This window comes from Synchiropus splendidus, chromosome 4 (genome assembly GCF_027744825.2).
Source record: "Synchiropus splendidus isolate RoL2022-P1 chromosome 4, RoL_Sspl_1.0, whole genome shotgun sequence".
NCBI classification, from domain to species: Eukaryota; Metazoa; Chordata; class Actinopteri; order Syngnathiformes; family Callionymidae; genus Synchiropus; species Synchiropus splendidus.
In genome coordinates this window covers 18,562,989-18,582,294 of record NC_071337.1, presented here as the reverse complement: position 1 = coordinate 18,582,294, position 19,306 = coordinate 18,562,989, and the positions used below count along the sequence as shown (strand labels likewise).

General features: G+C 41.2%; 1 protein-coding gene across 1 annotated transcript; it reads left to right on the top strand.

The window, feature by feature from the left end:
* Nucleotides 1-1,332: 1,332 nt before the first annotated feature.
* etnk1 (ethanolamine kinase 1) lies at nt 1,333-17,904 on the top strand. The gene is made up of 8 exons (XM_053861621.1): nt 1,333-1,647; nt 3,916-4,175; nt 4,875-5,015; nt 7,611-7,753; nt 12,066-12,149; nt 12,225-12,385; nt 13,619-13,692; nt 15,889-17,904. The coding sequence occupies exons 1-8, from the start codon at nt 1,501-1,503 to the stop codon at nt 15,959-15,961; spliced, it is 1,083 nt and encodes a 360-aa protein (XP_053717596.1). The 5' UTR covers nt 1,333-1,500; the 3' UTR covers nt 15,962-17,904.
* Nucleotides 17,905-19,306: the final 1,402 nt, after the last annotated feature.

Below are 19,306 nucleotides of genomic sequence, written 5' to 3'. Positions count from 1 at the left end.
AGGACAACACCCAGCCAATAAACACTTGGGAAACAGAAGTGTTATACCCGGGAGGAGAAATTGTTTATCAAACCGTAACACGTAGAGCAGCAAGGATGCCAAGTCTCTTCTCTCCCACAAGTGCAGTGTTAAGGCAGGGACCGAAAGAGTGTAGAGAAATGAACTAAAGCAGCACAAATGTGAGATTGGCTTAAGTTTTGGGGGGAGGTTGCAGTAAACAAACACAAAACACTGGAGGGGAGGATCAGCTATCTGCAAAGGAGATGAACCTGTTTTTCGAACAGGTTTGACCTCACCTGACCCAACATTCCCCGTTCTGTCTCACGTGTGTTCAATATATGAGAAAAATGTTGTTGGTTGTGTACACAAAGCCTTTATCACAAAGACATGCACGGCAGTTTAGATCATATGACTGTTATGTGGATGCCTGAAGCCTGATGTCATATTGTGACTGCATTATTATTGGCTGTGGATTAATTACATTTGTGTTGAGTTTTAGAAGTTTTAGAAAAACATGGTCACACCGTGATATTCCCTCAGATGGCCTTGAAAAGGCGTCCGGAGAGAGGGAATGCAACATATAGTTCAGATTACTGTAGATTTCCAACTTAATTTAAGATATCCTAAACAACCAAAAAAAATGAGGGAAAAAAATGAAATAAGCTTTTTTTTTTTTGCTGTAAAGAATACAGGCTGCCATGTTTATGAAGCCCTCAGTTATTCTATGACTATAACCTGACTTTTAAAAATGATAATATTAATGGTATTTTCCCCTATGCGTGTAAAGGAGTCATGTGACCTTTAAATGGCTGGAAACGCCTTTGCTTATGTCCGTTTTAGTCATGTGTCTCAAGCATATAGTCGTCTATACTCTACATCTTCCCCACTACAGCGTCTGTGTGAGCCAAGCAGGGCTGATTGACCCGCATTACACTGGATTAACCTTCTCTCTTTCGGACAAGCCGTGTCTTGGTTACAGTGACGCTTCAAAACGTCGCAGAGCTCATTTCATTCAAGAAGATTACGGATGTGACGTCAGCAGCAAAGCGCGTATGGGGCTGCAACTGGGCGTTTGTATGTATATATCTCGACGGCCCGTATGGCGCTGCCGATCAAATTTGTTCCGTTAAATCCACCAACAGGGAGTTGTTGTTCACGTCTGCTCGTGTCCATCATATTCATAAACCAAAGTAGCATCGCCGGATCAAAGTTTTACTTTTATAACATTTACGGTCACGTAGTGAAATAGCATCACTAACTAAACTCCACCCGTCGGTGTGCACTGATGTATAAACTAAACTCACACTCTGTTCTCGTTGCGCTGCCCTCGGGGATTTTTGTCCAGTGGGTGGGTTTATTCGAGAGGCGTTGCCTCTCTCCTCCGAGATTATAGTCCTGCAACCGGTCGCATTTACCCACACTTTGCTTACGTCGCCGCTGGAAAGAACTGTCACCTGTCAACAGTGTGAAGCTGACTGGAAAAGGACTACATTTGAAGCTATGGCTAACTACATCCACGTCCCCGACGAGGCTCCCGCCGTGCCCAAAATAGACGTGTCAGTGGACGAGAACGACTTCAGACCCGGTGCACTGAAACTGATCAGTCAGCTCAGACCCAAATGGAACGCCTCAGATGTCAAGATGAAGGTATTCCATGCTGTTTTAGCTGTTACCATACAGCGGCCGTGACATAACGCGGGAACCGCTAGCTTAAATCGCCAGTGCGCGTTCATTCATTGAAGGGCTTTTTGGGGGGTGTTGTATGTCATGACACATTCCGACTTCAGTTTTTACATCCATCGAATTGATTTACGGCGTCTATTACCAAGTTTACAAATCAATATCGCTCAACGTTGCATCCACCTGATGGATGGATGGTAGTTTTCTGGTGCTTCCATCGGCGTCACTACGGTAATTTTCCACCATCGGCGCTAATCTGTCACTGGTGGCCTCGTCACTTGGACCACACACTCCCTGCATTGTAATATATTGTTCATTCAACTATTAATATTGTGCTTGCAACTATTTATCCAGAGAGTTTTCCTAAATTATTCTTTTATTGCATAGTTATTGTATAGTTTTGCCACTATCAAACTTCTTCATAACTACAACTATAGATTGTTGTTTGCATTGTTTGTTCTTCTCCCTGTAACATTGTGTATATTATAATTATAAAGGACTACACTGTGTTTGTGACTATAGATGCATTGCGTCATAAGTCACATGCATCCACCAAACACTGGGGTCTGGACTTGGACCTCTTCATTTCTTGGTTGTTTACTGTGTAACGGCTTGTTATTTATTGACGATGTGTAGTATTACTGAAATGCATGTTATATGTGTGTTTCTTTACCGGAGTAATTGTGTAATTCTCGAACACGTGTTTCTGTTCTGAAATAATGTCTGCCAAGGAAGTCCCCGTGTCATGGTGTTCTGCCTTCTAACGGACTTCTTTTCTTTTTTTTTTTTTTTGAGGAAAACTGGGGTGTGTTATACTCCTTCCACTCAGAGAACTTGTTGTGGGGGTGTGGCCCGTCCAAGTCAACACGAAAGGGGGTCACATGTTTTCCCACCCACTTATTCATCACTGAGAGCAGAGTGAAGAGTTCAGCAAATACCTCCAAATGCGAAATAGAATTCCTCAAAATCCTGCCATTCCCAGCCGGTGGTCAATAGATGGAACAATTCCGACTGGTATTTGGCCACAGCCATACTGAGGTTGTGTGTCTATCTCTACAGAACAGCTGTGAGCTTTAGGGCCTCTAAAAAGTAAGACATTTTAATCAAATTGTATATCTCCTTCTAGTGCAATTTCTTCGAATACTGTAGATGAATTGTGGAAATCTAAAGAAACTACATTCAAACTACCTTGACTGTTTGAGGGACAGCTCAAGGTTAAGTCAGAATCAATCAACAACTCAACCCAGCAGCAAATATTCGTGGTATTTACAAACCCGCTCTTCTTTCTGGGAGACTGCACCTATAGTTATGTGGGCTGAATTACGATGTGCCAGATGTTAATCAGCTGCCACTCAGATGTTGAGAGAAATTTGACCAACATTCTGATACACGAGATAGGCAAAGGACCAATGCGTATGTCAAAGGGAAAAATTAAAAGAAAAATTTAGGGACTCAAGTTGCCTGATTTTATTGGCGTGCAGATATATCATGTAGATTCACAAAGACAAAGACGTCACAAATCCTAAGAAGTCCAGTCAACCAGGAGTAATCTGAATAATACCAGATTAAACTTGGATTATAAAAGTTAGAATAATTATAGTTATAATAATTATTTACCTTCCCAAACTTGTGCAAATCGACAATTTAAGCGAGATGTCTTTCCTGCAACCTTTGCATTCTGATCGACAACCCACAAGTTGCTTAGAACACTTGGCGCATACGGCACACATCACCTCGACATTCAGTGCAATTAGAAGCCGCACAATCTGCTCAAGACCAAATACGTGGTGATATGGACGTTTTTGACTTCACTGTGCTCGCTAAAGTCAGCACACGAGCAAGCACATCTGCCTTCCTGTAAGAAAGACGGTATCCAGGAAACCAGCTTGCGTGGCTTGTTTCTGCCTGCCCTGTTCTCTTTGCGCCAAGTCAGTAGGAACACAGAGAGATTTGTCAGGATGGATGCGACTACTATGCACTCTTAAAATGTGATAATCTTTTTTCATCACAAAGAATCCTGAAATAGATATGAAAACCACATGTCCGCTTCAGGCCCGGGGAGTCCCTAGACTATTTTTAGCATCCTACCATGTTACCATGTCAACTGTTATTATTGTTAAAACATCCCATAAATGTGAGAGAAAGTTGCTCTGCTCATGGCACATTAACCCATAACAACAGAGAATGGTTTCTCATTTGTCCTTCTTAAATTTTCTGTTCCTTCTCTTGCCACAGTTTTTCACAGACGGAATCACCAACAAGTTGCTGGGCTGCTATGTTGGTGCAAACATGCAGGATGTGGTTCTTGTCCGCATTTATGGCAACAAAACGGAGCTGCTGGTGGACCGTGACAACGAAGTCAAAAGCTTCAGAGTTCTACAAGCCCACCGCTGCGCTCCTCAACTCTACTGCACCTTCAACAACGGGCTGTGCTATGAGTTTCTGCAGGGGACTGCCCTGGAGCCTGAGGACATTCGCAGCCAACCAGCTTTCAGGTACAATGCCTCTTTCAGGGAAGTTTGAATTTACACAGTGAACGTCATGTGACAAGAAAACCAGTTTCAATGCTTGACAGACGCATCCTGTTTCTTCTTCCTCACAACTGCACCGCCGATCAAGCACCTTCTACACATCTGTTCTTACTTTCCTACAAGTAGACTTACAATACTTATAATTTTACTGTCTTCATATCAACATTATCCATCATAAACTTTCTACTTTGAACACCGTTTTTTGCTCATATTTACACATTTGACTTTTTACTGTTCACGGTCACTGGAGTACATATTTGTTCACCACCTTGACGACTTGGGTCTGAGAGGCTCTGAGACTAAGTACATTATTGTACTAATGTATGTGTTTTCATCATCATTTGTATGTGACCCTCCATTGTCAACATAACTATCGTTGTCTTTCTTTGGCTGTATTGTGATACAAACCATCAAAAATCAACAGTTACAAGAGCTTTCTTTTGTTCTGTCTTTGGCCTCTAAAATGAAAATCATGAAAAAGTTCCTATAAAAACATGAGAAGGTCACGGTATTGAATCTAGCTCATGCTAACTCTTCAAGCCTAGGTAACCAAGGTTGACTGATGAGTCAAGAGTGTTGTTTTTCTTTTTGTCATAAATGTCTTTTTTCCAGAAGTCAAAGACAAAGTCTTGAAATGTCAATATTGTTTCTTTCCCACTGTAGTCTTATTGCTCGTCAACTGGCCAAGTATCATGCCATCCATGCCCACAACGGCTGGGTGCCCCAGTCTGACCTTTGGCTGAAGATGGGCAAGTACTTCTCCCTAATCCCCAAACATCTGAAAGACCCAGAGCAGGACGCACGGTAAGAAGACCCAGACCCCAAAAGTTTGTCCTTGAAACTTGAGTCCTTCATGCTTAAATGCTATCAGAATGAAAGAAAAAAAGAAACATTATCATTTTGTAAGCACATGACAGGTGTTCCAATTCCAGGAAACCTCAAGTGGAGACCAGCGTCTTCCCTGCTCTTTGCTGATCTCCCTTGAAACAAATTTGACTCAAACCATTGATCCGTCGTCATGCGAATTAAAAGAGACCTGCATATCGTGCAAGCGTTGCATGCGCCCCGACTCGGCTCCTTTCACATGATTCATTGTTTCATAATTTGTTGTCTGACGGAACTTGAAGGTAGTGTGATGACACGGGTGGAATATTTGAACTTTAGATTATTGTTTAAACATCTACTAAAGTCGGTGCCTCGTGTGTAACAACGTTGTTTGCTTACACCGCTAATGTAAAGCAAACGGTGACTACAAAGTCACCTTTTACAAAAGTTGCGTAATTATCTGCAATGTTCGAGTCAATTATTAGTTTATTTTTCTCCAGAGACATCACAGTTGTTTGTGAACATCGATAAATCTGGAGTGACGTTAGTGTGCGTCACTCACTCACATGGTTATTTACGTACTAATCTTCACGTGGTGCTATCAGTGACTCACAAATCATAACAGGTTTCTACAAGCAAAGGTGATGGGATACCTTTGCTAATCTCACCAGTGACCAATATAAATGGTCTTTTGAAAGGATCTCATATATACTATGTTTGTCATTTTATTATCAGAAGTGAAAAAAAAAAAAATGCATGAAAAGCAGCAGAACCGTTAAGACTAAAAACCAGTGCAGGTAAAATTACTAATAAGATAAGCGGTGTACTTGTATAAAAGCCAAAGAGTAAAAGTGAATTTTAAAATGGACTGTGATTTTTGTTAACTGTGCATTGTCAATTAATTTTATTCACTTTTAGTTTCCATAAACAAAGGTGCAATATAGAAACAATGACGTTGCAAGGGAGTGAATTACCTTTACAGCCAGATTTCTTCTTGGTGATCCTCTTCATGAAAAGACAAACTGGCTCATTAGTTTGTGAAGTTTGAATGTAAAAGCCAAAAAAAAACAACTTTCTCAGCGCAGCAGCATTGCTAGAGTCTGAAAACAATAAAAAAATAATGAAAAACACCTTTTCCTGTAAACCATATAAAAAAAAAAGCCAATGTTTGAAACTTTAATGTCTATCCAGAAAGATTGCTCAACCAAGCAGAATGAAGACAGAATCACGTCTGGTTTCCATTCTGTGGATATGTTTTCATCCTGGGCCAACAAATCTGGGAAGTATTCCGAAATCCTGCATTATTTAGGAATGACTTGGAAGTGGACACAAGTTGTAGCCAAACTACAAGCAGAAATAAGCCAATGAATTACTCCCATCATCTTTCACTTTTTGATATTTTCTCCTCAACTTTTAAAGCCGAACATATTCATAAAAAGTTGTCTTAAGTCAGCATTGACCTTTTAGCTCTGTTTTCCATCCTGGTGGCCTACATACTGTGTGTGTTGGAGAAACAGCCACGCAGTGCCTCTAATGCCCACATCCTCCTCAGGCTGTTGCCCTTTTCAAGTCCGACCCTTTAAAAAGAAGTGGCTGTAAACATCAAGATTTCCGTTTCCACGCCAAATCTGGAGCCAGTGAATGTTCACTGCAGTTTCTTAACCACCCGGTTCTGAGATGTTTGATCAACGTGTTCACTTTTTAACTAGTAATATGACAGACTAGATTGTGTTGTGGTGTTGGTTTCTTTTCCTGTAACCTTCTTTTTGACTCATTTGGTTGTAAAATTATGTAGTCTATTATTGAATTATTTACTTTGTGGCCAAAGTCAAAATGCAAATAGTGTCATAGTTTTATTGTCAACAACACTGAAGTGTACAGAGAGATTATTTATTTTTAGAAGAAACCCAATTATATACCTCAATTTTAATTGTACTATAGTATGATATAATTAAGAAAAGGTGAACAATGAAGGAAGACATGATGGGACTCCAACAGACATGGATAGGTTAACAACGAATTTGTCAAAAATTTGTTTTGCAAATGGCATCAGAGAGCTGCTGTGAAAGCAAATCGTTCGGTTTGGTGTTGTTCACAATGCCTGAAAATCCAAATGATCTCCATGCAGTCAAGTCGTAATGAAGTATCAAATCACTTTCTGTAAGATAACGTTTATGCCATTGATAAATGGTTGGATGATTGAGTCTTCTTCTGGAAAGAAAAACATTGAGGATCAAGTTGAATCTTGGGTAAATTCTGAGTAAGACCTCAACAAAGTCTAACGTCATCTGAGAAAGCTGGTGGAGATTTAGATTGCTATCTCTCCAGCTTTGCAGAGCCAGCAAGTGTTGTGCCATAGTAGTGACTTAGTCATGTTTGGTATGTGGTATGTCGGTATGCTTCGTGTAGTTTCTTAAACTTGTCACTTGTATACTTTTACTTTTCTTCATATGAAGACAATGTGCTCTAAAAAAGTTGAAATGGTTATATTTGGTGCTTCAAATGACTTTGAAATGCCGTTTATAGAAATATGTCATGTCTATAGATAGTCATCCTCTGAGTTCCTGTTTCCAGGTTGAACAAGGAGGTGCCGAGCCCACAGTGTCTCCGCAAAGAGCTGCTGTGGCTACAGAAGACTTTGTCAGTGCTGAACTCCCCGGTGGTTCTCTGCCACAACGACCTGCTGTGCAAAAACATCATCTACAACCAAGAGACCGGTGAGTATAGCTGCACAAGTGCAGTCCTAGACCTTGCTTGTGTGTTTGTAGTGTGAGCTGCATTGGTGCCTATGCTCAGGTAGGATCGCGTTCAATGCGCTTTGACCTCATGCTTCACTCACTGCTAGTGTTTGCGTTAGGCTGTAGATGAAGATTTAAAAGGATCAGATCCATATGAAATGATAAATGATCCGTATGTGATTATTTATTTCTGGGATGGGTCTTTATGTGTTGTCACAGAAATAACAAACTCCATCCAGGAATTCAGGTTTATTATCTGTTGAAACGCTCTCTCTTTTGTGGTCAGTTAAGCCAAGGTTTTGGACCAATTAAACCAAATATACACATGGTGGCAGACACTCCTGGTCTGAAGTGTATCCACTAACTAAGGGTGTTCTTACTTCAGAAATGAATTTGTAGAGGGTAGTTACTGCTTTCAAAACACATTTAGAGAGTAATCATGATTAAGCTACCAAAATTAAACTATGCTCTTCAAGACCGTCTTTTTGCCTGTCCTTAATACACCTGGATGGTTGTGCACAAGTACGACCCCCCCAATTATGGTGGTTGTACCAGTGACTCTAAAATGGGTATTATTTCATCTTGGAATTCTGGATGGACTGTTTATCTAAATTGACTGCCATGACATGTTTCCTTTGGTCAGATCTGTCCTTATAAATCTGTTTTTACGTAGTTGAGCACTACTATACCTCTTACCCATATATAAACTACAGATGTTGTTTCTCGCTGCCATTGTCTTTAAATGGTAGAATATCAAGGAGGCAAATGTTTCCAAGTTTAAGGTCAACACATAAACTGTACCAAGAGGAATGCTGGTGTTGTGAACGAGAGAAAGGAGGTTTGAAAGTCAAGGTTTTTTTTTTTCTATATGAATGTGGGAAGTGGGGGGTTTGGTTTAAAAAAAAAAATTTTTTTTTATAGAGCCGCTAGGCCCCTCGTCTGCCAGAGGCGAGGGGAGAGCCCCTTCTCTCACAGCTCCTTGTGTTTAGCCTCTCTCCCTTAGGACTGAGAGCCGCGGCTATGGCTGCCCGGCGCCGCCCTGCCCTGGGGAGGCAATGGAGACACAAACCTCACGCACAGTCGGCTCTGAGGGCCCCCAGTGTAGTCGGCCCTCTACTCAGGCTAATCGGGATGAGTTCATGTCACACCTCTTGTCATCCTCCAATGCTCCTCAGACACGCCCTTCTGAAGTCAGCAACATATCCATCCTGAGACACAATTAACCCTTGAGTTGAGCTTCAATAGGCAGCCGAATCTCTATTAGGACGCAGATCATACCTCATAGTCACTTCATAATCCATTTGTGTGATACATGACATGTATCGCCAAAGGAGTGTTGCCTGTTTGTCAATGGCTTTTTTCTGCTCTTAATGAAAGGCCACAGCTGAGGCATCTTGCATGAATCCCTTCTGAGTGGAATAGCGTTCGAGAATCCTCTTTAGCCTACACTGACTGTAGTTGGTCATCTTCTCTAATGTGTCAAGCTGAATTGTTCCTGTTTGCATGGTGAGCGTCAGCGTGGTCTGAATAAACCAGCCAAGTCTTGTCTCTATTATGTGAAGGTTAGGTATAGATGATACATGTGCTGTGAAGTTTAGGCTTAGAAATAAGTGAATAAAGCAGCTTTAGGTAAAAAAAATAAAAAAAAAAAAAAATAAATAAAAAAAAAAAATATATATATATATATATATATATATATATATGATGATATCAGAGATATGATGAGTTTGGTTGAAGATCATGAAGTGTGATGCTGGCATTAGAGTTTTATTATCATCGCATTCGAAGACAAAACTTAAACTGCCAGGTCACAAAAACGGGGAAGTTGGTAGCTTTACTTGGCTTGAGGGAATGTTCCTGCTCAAAGAGTTTCAGTTTTCGTTAACATAAAAGAAGATTCTTTTGGAACACAAGTCAAAATTTTGGCAGTATGTCGTGATTGATTTAAGGCTTGTGTAGTTCATGCAGCCGTTATGACGTAACAGCTGTTTTCAAACTTGTTTCTAGCGGTGTGGGACTGTCAGGTAGAGTTAAGTAACAATGCTCTCAGATTTGTCATTGTTGTGGAATCCAAGCCCCCGGCCTCCTCAGTTAAAGTACACTTGCTGTAAATCCCTCGCCATTGTCTGTAAGTGAGTGGAAGAAACCTGAGAAGGGTTGACAACGTAAAGCCGTTAAAATGCCACTTCCTGTTCTGCCAGGCTGATGCCACCACATCCTGTTGCTGTTGAAGAAACTAAATCCCAACGTATTCCTTCATAAATTTGGTGTCACTCACGCTGCAGTCACCTGACTTGCACACTTGCAGAAGTGCACACATTCAGTTGTTCCCGATAGCTACAAAAAAAGTACAGCTCAGCAACTGACAGGAAGACTCAGAGCGACCCGGAGGTGTCTTAACGGGTTCGCTGTGGACCAATGAGAGCGGAGCATTGGAGGGGGAGTGTTGTGAGGAGGGGAAGTGAGGTTGCCTGCTGCAGAGGAAGAAAAAGAAGGAGGTTTGGCAGCCCTGCCTGATCTTGTTTTTTTGCGTCGCAGCTAGAATGGATTACACACAAATGTGTCAGTGAGAGAGTGAGCATGTGTGAAAGATGTTTGCCCCAACCTTTTCATCTGCTGCACAGGGGGGCTATAGCCACTGCCTGGAGGTGTTCAGTTGTGTCCCGCTAGGACCCACACGCCGGCTGGTAACCTACCTCAAAGTGTCTTTCTCTGTAGTCCAGCACTACCTCAACAACAAAATTTCCTAATGTTAGGTTAAAAGCAAAACTATCTCAAGCCCCAACGAGTCGCAGTCATTTTTATGTATCTTGTACTTTAAAGTTCTTAGGCCACTGTTACGTAGTGCTAGTCCAACTGCTGTCGCCGGGCCTGCTAAAACAAGGGTTTGTATTTTGAGACTTCATACTTTTTTTTTTCTGTGCTCACTGACCCTCTTTCTCTCTCTCTCTGTCTCTAAATATATACAAAATTTCCAAGACCCTGGAATTTTCAATGAAGTCTTCAAATGTTCAATACACTGGCTCAATTTTTTTTTTTTTTGCAAAGACCTGAGAATTGGTTGTACTGCCACACCCGGGACTTCCACTGTTAAACCTAAGGTTTTGTTTGCTATATGTCAACACAACACAAGCGTTATAAACCTCTTTGAATTGTGATATTCTTTAGTATGATGCAAATGATTGATGAAATTATTTGTGTAGTTGTTTGCATGGAAATGAGCTTCAGTAAATATATCCCAGAACCACAAATATGATAATTTAATCAGGAATCTTAATTAAAAATCAACATTAATGCGAATAAACATTTGTTAAATGAACCCTAATTTATAAAAAAAAGGAAAAAAAAATACCAAAAACTTCTACAAAAATAAATTAAGGATTTAAACAGAAATAAAAATAAAAATCAAATTTACGTTTCATGTTATGGCTACTGCTAAAAAGGTATCAATGAGTGCACCGTTAGTCATTGAGCATGTCAGTTGTTTCTTCCTCTATGTTTTCATTTAATCTTAATATGAATTGCCATTTCCATATCTAAGTTCAATGACCAATCTCTTTTGAATTCACCTTTGTTTCTCCTAAAACAGTTATTAACAAACGAAATAAATTCTTTAAAAATGTTGATTTTCGACAGTGACAGTGCACAGTTAAACTGGTGAGCGTTTCATAGGGATTATGTTGCCAAGGCAGTGGGGAAAACTCCACTTGACTCTTTGGTTCTTAAATATCAAGCAATCCAAAAAAATGAAAGTGTTTGGACTCAGTTCTGTGTTGCTGTGGAATCTGCTGACCGTGCCAGTGTCCTGTGTGCTTGTTTCTAACCTCCTTCCTTTTCCCTTGTTTTTCCACTCGAACTGACTTTGTCTTGGCTCTTCTACCCGGCCTTCCCTGCATGTATCCAAAACAAACTGTGAAGGCCGCCTGCACTTTTCCAAATAATCATGTGCTTTCAGTTGAGTCATTTGGCTCATTTTTAAACTCCATTCCTACTGACTGTTTGTTGTTGCCTTGCAAGTTACATGACATTTAAGTATTCCAAACCTTTAGTTTCCACTTCAAGTGAGCAGCTCTACTGTGTTTCATCTTCATTTGCATGTGCCTTTTCATCATTTCCACTGGATGTCTCTCAAAATGCAAACTCATGTTGGCCCAGGTCTTAGCATTAGCCAGCCAACCCATTTAGATTGAACCTACACTTAGGTATGAAATAATAATGAGCTATCAAAGGGATCATTATTGAAGATGGACTGCCCATGTCTGTGTCTAAACAATGCTGCTTCTCTTTTCAGGGAATGTAAAGTTCATTGACTACGAGTACGCTGGGTACAATTACCAAGCCTACGACATTGGGAACCATTTCAATGAGTTTGCGGGTAGGTGACATCTCTTTTATGGTTGAAAGTGAAGGGGGCTCTTGTTAACGTACGGTACATGCTTCCCTGTTCCAGGCCTGAATGAAGTGGATTACAGTCACTATCCCGGACGAGCCTTTCAGCTGCAGTGGCTCCGGTCGTACCTGGAAGCCTACAAGGAGTACAAGGGTCAGGGCAGTGAGGTGACTGAGGAAGAGGTGGAGGTTCTCTATGTCCAAGTCAACCGATTTGCTCTGGTAAGACACAATCTGTATAAACAGGTATTCTCATAAACACAGTTCCAGCCAGTCTTATGACCGGCTTTGGCAACCAGGGTGTACATTATTAATATGTTGTAGAGACAAACCTTAATCTCGTGGCTGTCACTTCAGGAGCCAAGTGGAGATGGAGTCAATTTTTACTGTGTGTTCTTTCTGATCTTGTGATCTCGGTCTACTTCTCCTGAAGCACGTGAATGGTGTTAGTGCTCAATATAACTACCAAAAAAATGTTTTTCCGTCGAGTTGTTATGCTCCTTCTTGAATGTGATGAACATTTCCAGTTAAAGCTGCTCTGATGAACTAAAATATTTGGGATCTGGTTTGAAATGGTTGTCTGCCTGCTTCGACACAATCTTACTTCATAAGTGCTTAATTGTCGGAGAGTTATCCAATAATTCACCAGGATGTGTGACGGCAAGGCTCAGTTTAATGACGCGAGGAGAACTTCAGTTTGAGTAAATAATTCACAAGGAGAAAAGCGACCCCTATTGGTCACTCATAGACCTGACTTCAGCTCACGTTCAAAAATGGGTACTTGGTCATATTTTAAAACAAAAGTAGAAGCCTGGAATGATTATTGGCATAATGACATCACACATATGTAAATCATTTTTCTAATGTACCAGTCTTACCAAGATTGTGCAAATGTATAAAATTCAGAAAGCACAATTGTGTTGCTGCCTATCACGGCAGTCCTTGACGTCTGTTGCAAATCTTCAAAAGAAAGTAGATGTCGTTGTGATTTGTGTGATTCACCAAATAGCTGTGAAACTCTGGAACACAATGTTCTGCTGAAACTATAAAAACAGCCCCGGGTGTTGTTTAGAGTGGCTATTCCGGCAGTCCTGTTGGCTGTTTTGGAAGCAAACATGCATAGGAGGGCAATTGTGGGTTAAACAGAGCGACAGGTAACCAGAGCTGCTTGATCATCCGGAGGAGTTTTTTGTGTGATGCCTGCATGTACCTGGGCGGCACTCCTGAAGAGCTCCCGCAAGGCTGGTCGTCTCCTCTGAGACCCGCTTGTTTACTGTAAAGAAGAGAAACCAGGGCGAGTGGAGGATGGTTTTGTGAATCAATTGTGTTTCTGTGTCACCCGTTTGTTGTTGCCACAGGTCTGGTGCAGGCTTTGTAGTAGACTGGTAGAGTAATTAGAAACGACGTTTACTTACAGGGCTTCAGTCATTCTTTTTTTATATCTACTTTGTCCAGGCTTCTCATTTCTTCTGGGCTCTTTGGGCGCTGATTCAGGCCAAGTTCTCCACCATCGACTTTGACTTCTTGGGGTAAGTTGTTTCACAGTCCAGTTGGACATGATCAATACTAAATGAATGAAATAAATGTTCCTGCCTTTAAATCAAATGTCAAGCATCAAACTAGCTGAGCCCATGGTTCCAAACTTTCGCCTTTGCCAACGAAAAATATTCTCACCTACGTACCTCTATCATGAGGGAAACAAGACGCAATGTTGTGTGTGTGATGACTATTGGCAAATATATAATTCAATGTTGATGAATAAAAACTTCATCAAATGTGGTTTAGAATATTTAAAAATGTTTTCACAGACTACACAAGATCACATTTTAGCGTGCTTCTGGTGCTAGTGACTCATGCTGCCACTTTTTAATAGTGGCATTATTCAGAAGATGCACCTACGTGCTCTTGTAATCGGCTTCAGGAACAGGGTGCTGTTGTCTTGCACAGAGAAAGAGACTATAGCTGATGTGACGGTCGACTCTACACCACTGCAGAGCACACACAGCTCTGTGGACAAGTGAGCTGTTGTTCAGATCACTCCTAGTTGTCTTGCTGTTTGTTGCTAAATCACGCATGAAGCATAAAACAGTTGACAGCTCCATTTCTTAAAAACTGAGGTTCTTGAGAGGAGTTTAAAATGATCACTATACATATATGTATCCCATATAAAATATCTGATCAACATCCACATCAAAAGGTCTTATTTGAATAATAATCTAAAATGATGTGTTCAGTGCAGCTCTCTAGTTCAGTTCTGGTTATTAGGAGGAGAGACACTGAGGACACTTCACTACATCACTGTAAAAAAATCACTCTCGTAGCGCATATTTGTCGAAGGGGTTTGCTCATCCGTAAGACGCATTATCTTCGGAAACAAAACAAAGCCACACTTTAGAACACTACAAACCGTCGCCGCTCGAACTCCTCCATGACTGAGGCGGTGACGCAGAGCTTGGGGCGACGGTGGCCAATTGGAGTCAGACCTCAGTCAGGAACCAATGAAATGAACAGAAATTAACATATCTTAATGATTCCAGAGAATGTGATATTTTCTCACTACTTCTGAATAACAACCAGTTCTCGATGTGTGTTTACTCCAACAGCAACACGACGCATCAACGCAGATTTTGACGTCGAAGAATTTTTGTTGTCGACGTTATCGATGACATCAACTAATCGTTCACTGCAGTACTAACACAAATTTAACAAAATTGTCATTAACTCACATATCTGAAATTGTGCACTGCTGTAAAGCGGTATAAATTTCTCGGTTTCGGTGGCCATTTTACGAGTTCGAGTACAACTACTACCGGTATCGGACGGTAATATTGTCAGTAACAAGTGGGTCGATTACAGGGTCAGCATGACAGTATTATTGTCACCAATTCAGTAAACCTCCACACTTTCCCCTTTGATTCATTGTTTTTGTGCTGCGTCTTTATCGGCTTTGTTTCGGCGCTCCTGGAAACTGTGGGTTTCTGTGTTCCTTATGTTCTGCCGTGCTTGCCCTTCGACTATGTCCTCCCGCTGGCCAAAAATATACAGGGGTAAATGACTCTAATCTGTCTACAGTCGCGAGGATGAGGCCGACTGTAAGCTCATTGAATGGTTTGTTGTAGCTTATCCAACAGCGAGCTATTTGAGTAGGGTCAGGTAGCTGGCTCATTAAGATTCCTTTAGTCCTGAAGCTATTATCTCCAGGCAACCTGCTGTGGATGAATGAATAACATGCATATAATGTTGCACCTATTGTAGCTCTCTGTGTGTGTTGCTCCTCATAGGCTCCTTGGATTGATGTCCTAAATGACCTAAAACAGAATGTCTATCAAAGTAGGTCTCTGAGCTTGTATAGGTAGAGGGGCAGGCAAAAAGCCCATCACATGTAGTGTTGAGTTGGCATCTAGGGCAACACTAATATTGTTCAGTCAGAAGTCAAAAAGGAGATGCTGGGAGGAAATCAGAGTTCAGAGTTCACAGTTGTAGAATAGGTTAGGGGTGCATTGTTGTAAGAATTGTCCATTTCTGTGTGCAACAAAGATCAGCTGACGCAGCAGCTGACTGGGTATCGTCACGCTGGCAGGACTTAATTCATCCAATTACATGTTTAGGAACCAGATGAAAAGCATTTATCTTGTATTATACCATAGAGTCACGACATTTCCACGTGTTAACATGCCATGTGATTTTTTAACGGTGCTGACTCGTCTCTCTCCCTGTTTCCACAGATACGCGGTGCTCCGCTTGAACCAGTATTTCAAGATGAAACCAGAACTGGAAGAGCTCAACTTACCCGAATAGAAGCCTCCACCCACCCTCCTCACCTTCTCTTCCTCCTGCTCTCTCTACCCTCCACCCCACGCTGCTCTGCTCCTCATGACGACAGCAGGGCGCCCCCGTGGGGCTACGTACGGAAGAGCTGGACCGTGAGTCTGCCACGATCAGTGCCTACAGGTCTTCTTGAAAACGGACCACTGTTTTTCCGACACACATGGACTTGCGTCTTGTGCCCAAAGTCCAAAGATCTGTTACACTCTACAATTTCAAATATTACGCGTCTGAGCAGCTTTTCCAACTTACTGTATAAACACCCTTGAGAGCTAACCATTATCGTTCAACTTCATCATCACAGAATGCTTGTTTGCTTAAGTGACATGGGTAGACGGAAAATGCCACCTGATTCCTGCCAGGCAAACCAGAGAGCTTTTGTTTGGTCTCATGACTTTTTTGTTTTTGCCCTTATTTTCCTCCAGCACACCATGCATGACGTTGCTTATAAAATAGCAACATAGTTGCTGTGTGGATGGATGAGGGCTGGTTTATTTTGGGTTTATGACCCAGAAGGCCAAAAAGAAGAAAAAAAAAAAAAAAGAAACAAAGGCAAGAGTGACGACGTCTCAGTCCTGATTGGTTCTCGCTTAACTTTATGAGTGTTGGTCTTGTTTGTCTCTGCCTTAATACTGACAGTTGTTGCATCTCGATGTTTTTGAACATTCCATCTTTGAATGAAGCAAAGAATTTACGTTCCCTGTTCCAAGACCAAATTTCAGATTGAACCTGTGTCAAGTGAACTTCTTAAAGTTCCTGACAAGTGTCCAAAACGTTCAGACGTTTTCATCAAATTTGTTCTATTCCACCTTTAACCGATTCACTGCGGCCATACTAGTTTGGGAAAATGTGGGCTAGAAACACTAAGGCTCTGCTAACCGTCTGTTCTTGTCTCCCCTTTGTTGAAAGTTGCAATGAAAGTCATCCTCAGAGGATAAAAGCAACGGCTGCCAGAAGCCACTCTTATTTGCCTTTGAAATTATCCTCGAGGCGGCTTGAGGAGGCCTTTATTAAGTATCTCACGATGACATTGAGCAAGTCTACACCAAATTTTTGGTTGCTCTCTTGCTTGTACATAACGCACAATATCGGTTTTTCCAATGTAGCACAGTTGTAGTCAGAATATGTTGTTTTTTCTTCTTTGTTTTATACACTTATTTAAATACTCAAGGATGATGAAGACGTCTGATGGTGCAATAAAATATGAATCTTGAGCAAATTTATTTGAGCTTCCTGAGCAAATTCAAAAAAATGAAATGTGAAAAAGGATTTTTTTTTTAGTTACCTCACAACACCCAAAGACTGCTGTAATAGTGACGATGCTCACCCAAGTGGACTGTGTACTCCTGTACACACAACAAACCTTCACTAGAGAAGGGACGGACTTGTAGGACTGCCATTGTGCCTGAAGAGCTTTTGCTTTCACAGTCCATACCAGACTTCCTTTTCTGTCTTACAACTAATGTTGTGCTTAGTCATCTCACTTTTGTTTTTGTATTCCTAAGATAAGTAATTTTGGTCTGCCGATTGCGTTTACTGCTGCAAAGTGATGCAGTTTTTTTATTTTATTTTATTAAATCTACTGCAATTTCCACTCAAACAATTGACGTAACAAGCATCGCACACACATCGGTCTTCTCCCTGAATGCATTACAGCCATTTGAGTCATTTCTGAACTGATAAGAATGTGAAGCGCCACTACGTTTGTGTATTACAATGTGAAGAAACCTGCCCTGTTAGACTTTCTCTGGCCACTGTTGAATATGTTCATATGTACAGTTAATAAATGTATTAATCTCTGTTTTTCTAAGTTGCGTTAATACAAGTTAGGGGTTAAGATGTGAAACCGCAAATTCAATACTGTAAACCGCTTTGGAAAATAAAGATTATTTACCCTCTTTTGTGGCCTCTTGTTTCTGTGGTTTTTATTTTATTTTTGGGATACTTCCTGCCCTACATCCTCACTCTCCTTTGTTTTCTTAACTCCCCTGCTAATGTGTAGCTGTGTAAAAGGCAAGTGTCAGTTAGGCATGGTGTCCTGACATGTTTCAGATGAGCTGATGTGCTGGACTGCACGAACAACGTGTGATGGCTGCTGAGTCTGAAGCACCAACGAAAAACTCGCGCTCTCTACTGACGTCACCCGCACAACTGTCAGTGTTCGCGGTCGGTTCGTTCTCAGTTGACGGTAATTTCTCCAATAAACTCTCGAGTTGACGTCAAACGCGCGTGCTGTCGCCGTGAGTTCCTGCAGCCGCTGTCAACGGTCGTAATTGAAGTTGAAGACAATTCTCGTTCAACTGAAGAGAAGCTCGTCTCCGGTGGTAGGTCTCATTGACATGGGCCGCCAGCTTTGCTAACACTAGCCTGAGAGCGCCTCCTCTTTCTGCAGGTGGAAAGTCATTTCAACCTGAAGCTGGAGCCCTAACTGGACTCAGTCTGCAGCGATTTCACGCGGTAAGTTATCTCTTTTACGTTATCATTGTTTTTTTTTTGTCCTAGTAATAATAGAAACTAGCAGTGCCCCTTGTAATTCACGGTTTGGGCTAAACGGCACCACTAGCACTTTTATGCACCGACTAGGGAGAAAAAAAGCAAACAAACTTGCGTCCTGGACAGTTTAAGTTGTGATATTAATTTATAAAGGATTCATGGTTTAAAGTTTGTCAGCCGGGTGTTGCTCATCAGTTAGCCACAAGATGGCAGCAAAGTCCGTTAAAACGCTTAATGGCGCGTTTCTTCTCTTCATGCAAGTCGTTTGGGGAAAAATTTGAAGCAATACTTTTCATTTTATGGAAAGTTCTGAAACAAAAGAGTGGAGGCATTGATTGGCTTTGTTATCTGGTATTTGTTAGCTTGATAGCATGTATCCTGGATCAACAAAAGAATGTCATGGCACGACTTCAGGCCCTCCAATGCGTGCATGTAAACCTAAACCTGAGAGGGAAAAGTTCTTACTGAGCCTGTTTGAGTTCATACAGCAAAAGCAAACATGCGCATGTGTATCTGTTGATAAGCTTATAGACCTGTTTATTGGCCTGTGGAATTGGAAAACATATTCATATGAACCAAGGAATAACATTGTCCTCATTTTTTCTAATCTATTGATATCAAAACCTAATGGACAGTCAATAGCCATTTAATCATGAAAGTATTAATTTTCACTGTCGAGTACATATAAACTTCTTAAGGCTGCTGACAATCAACAAGATCCCTGCTGAGCCATTTATGATACATTAACCAAATAAAGGCAACACAAAGATCAGATGCAGACTGAATTGTTACACTCACATTTACATTTTGTGGATGGCACATTAG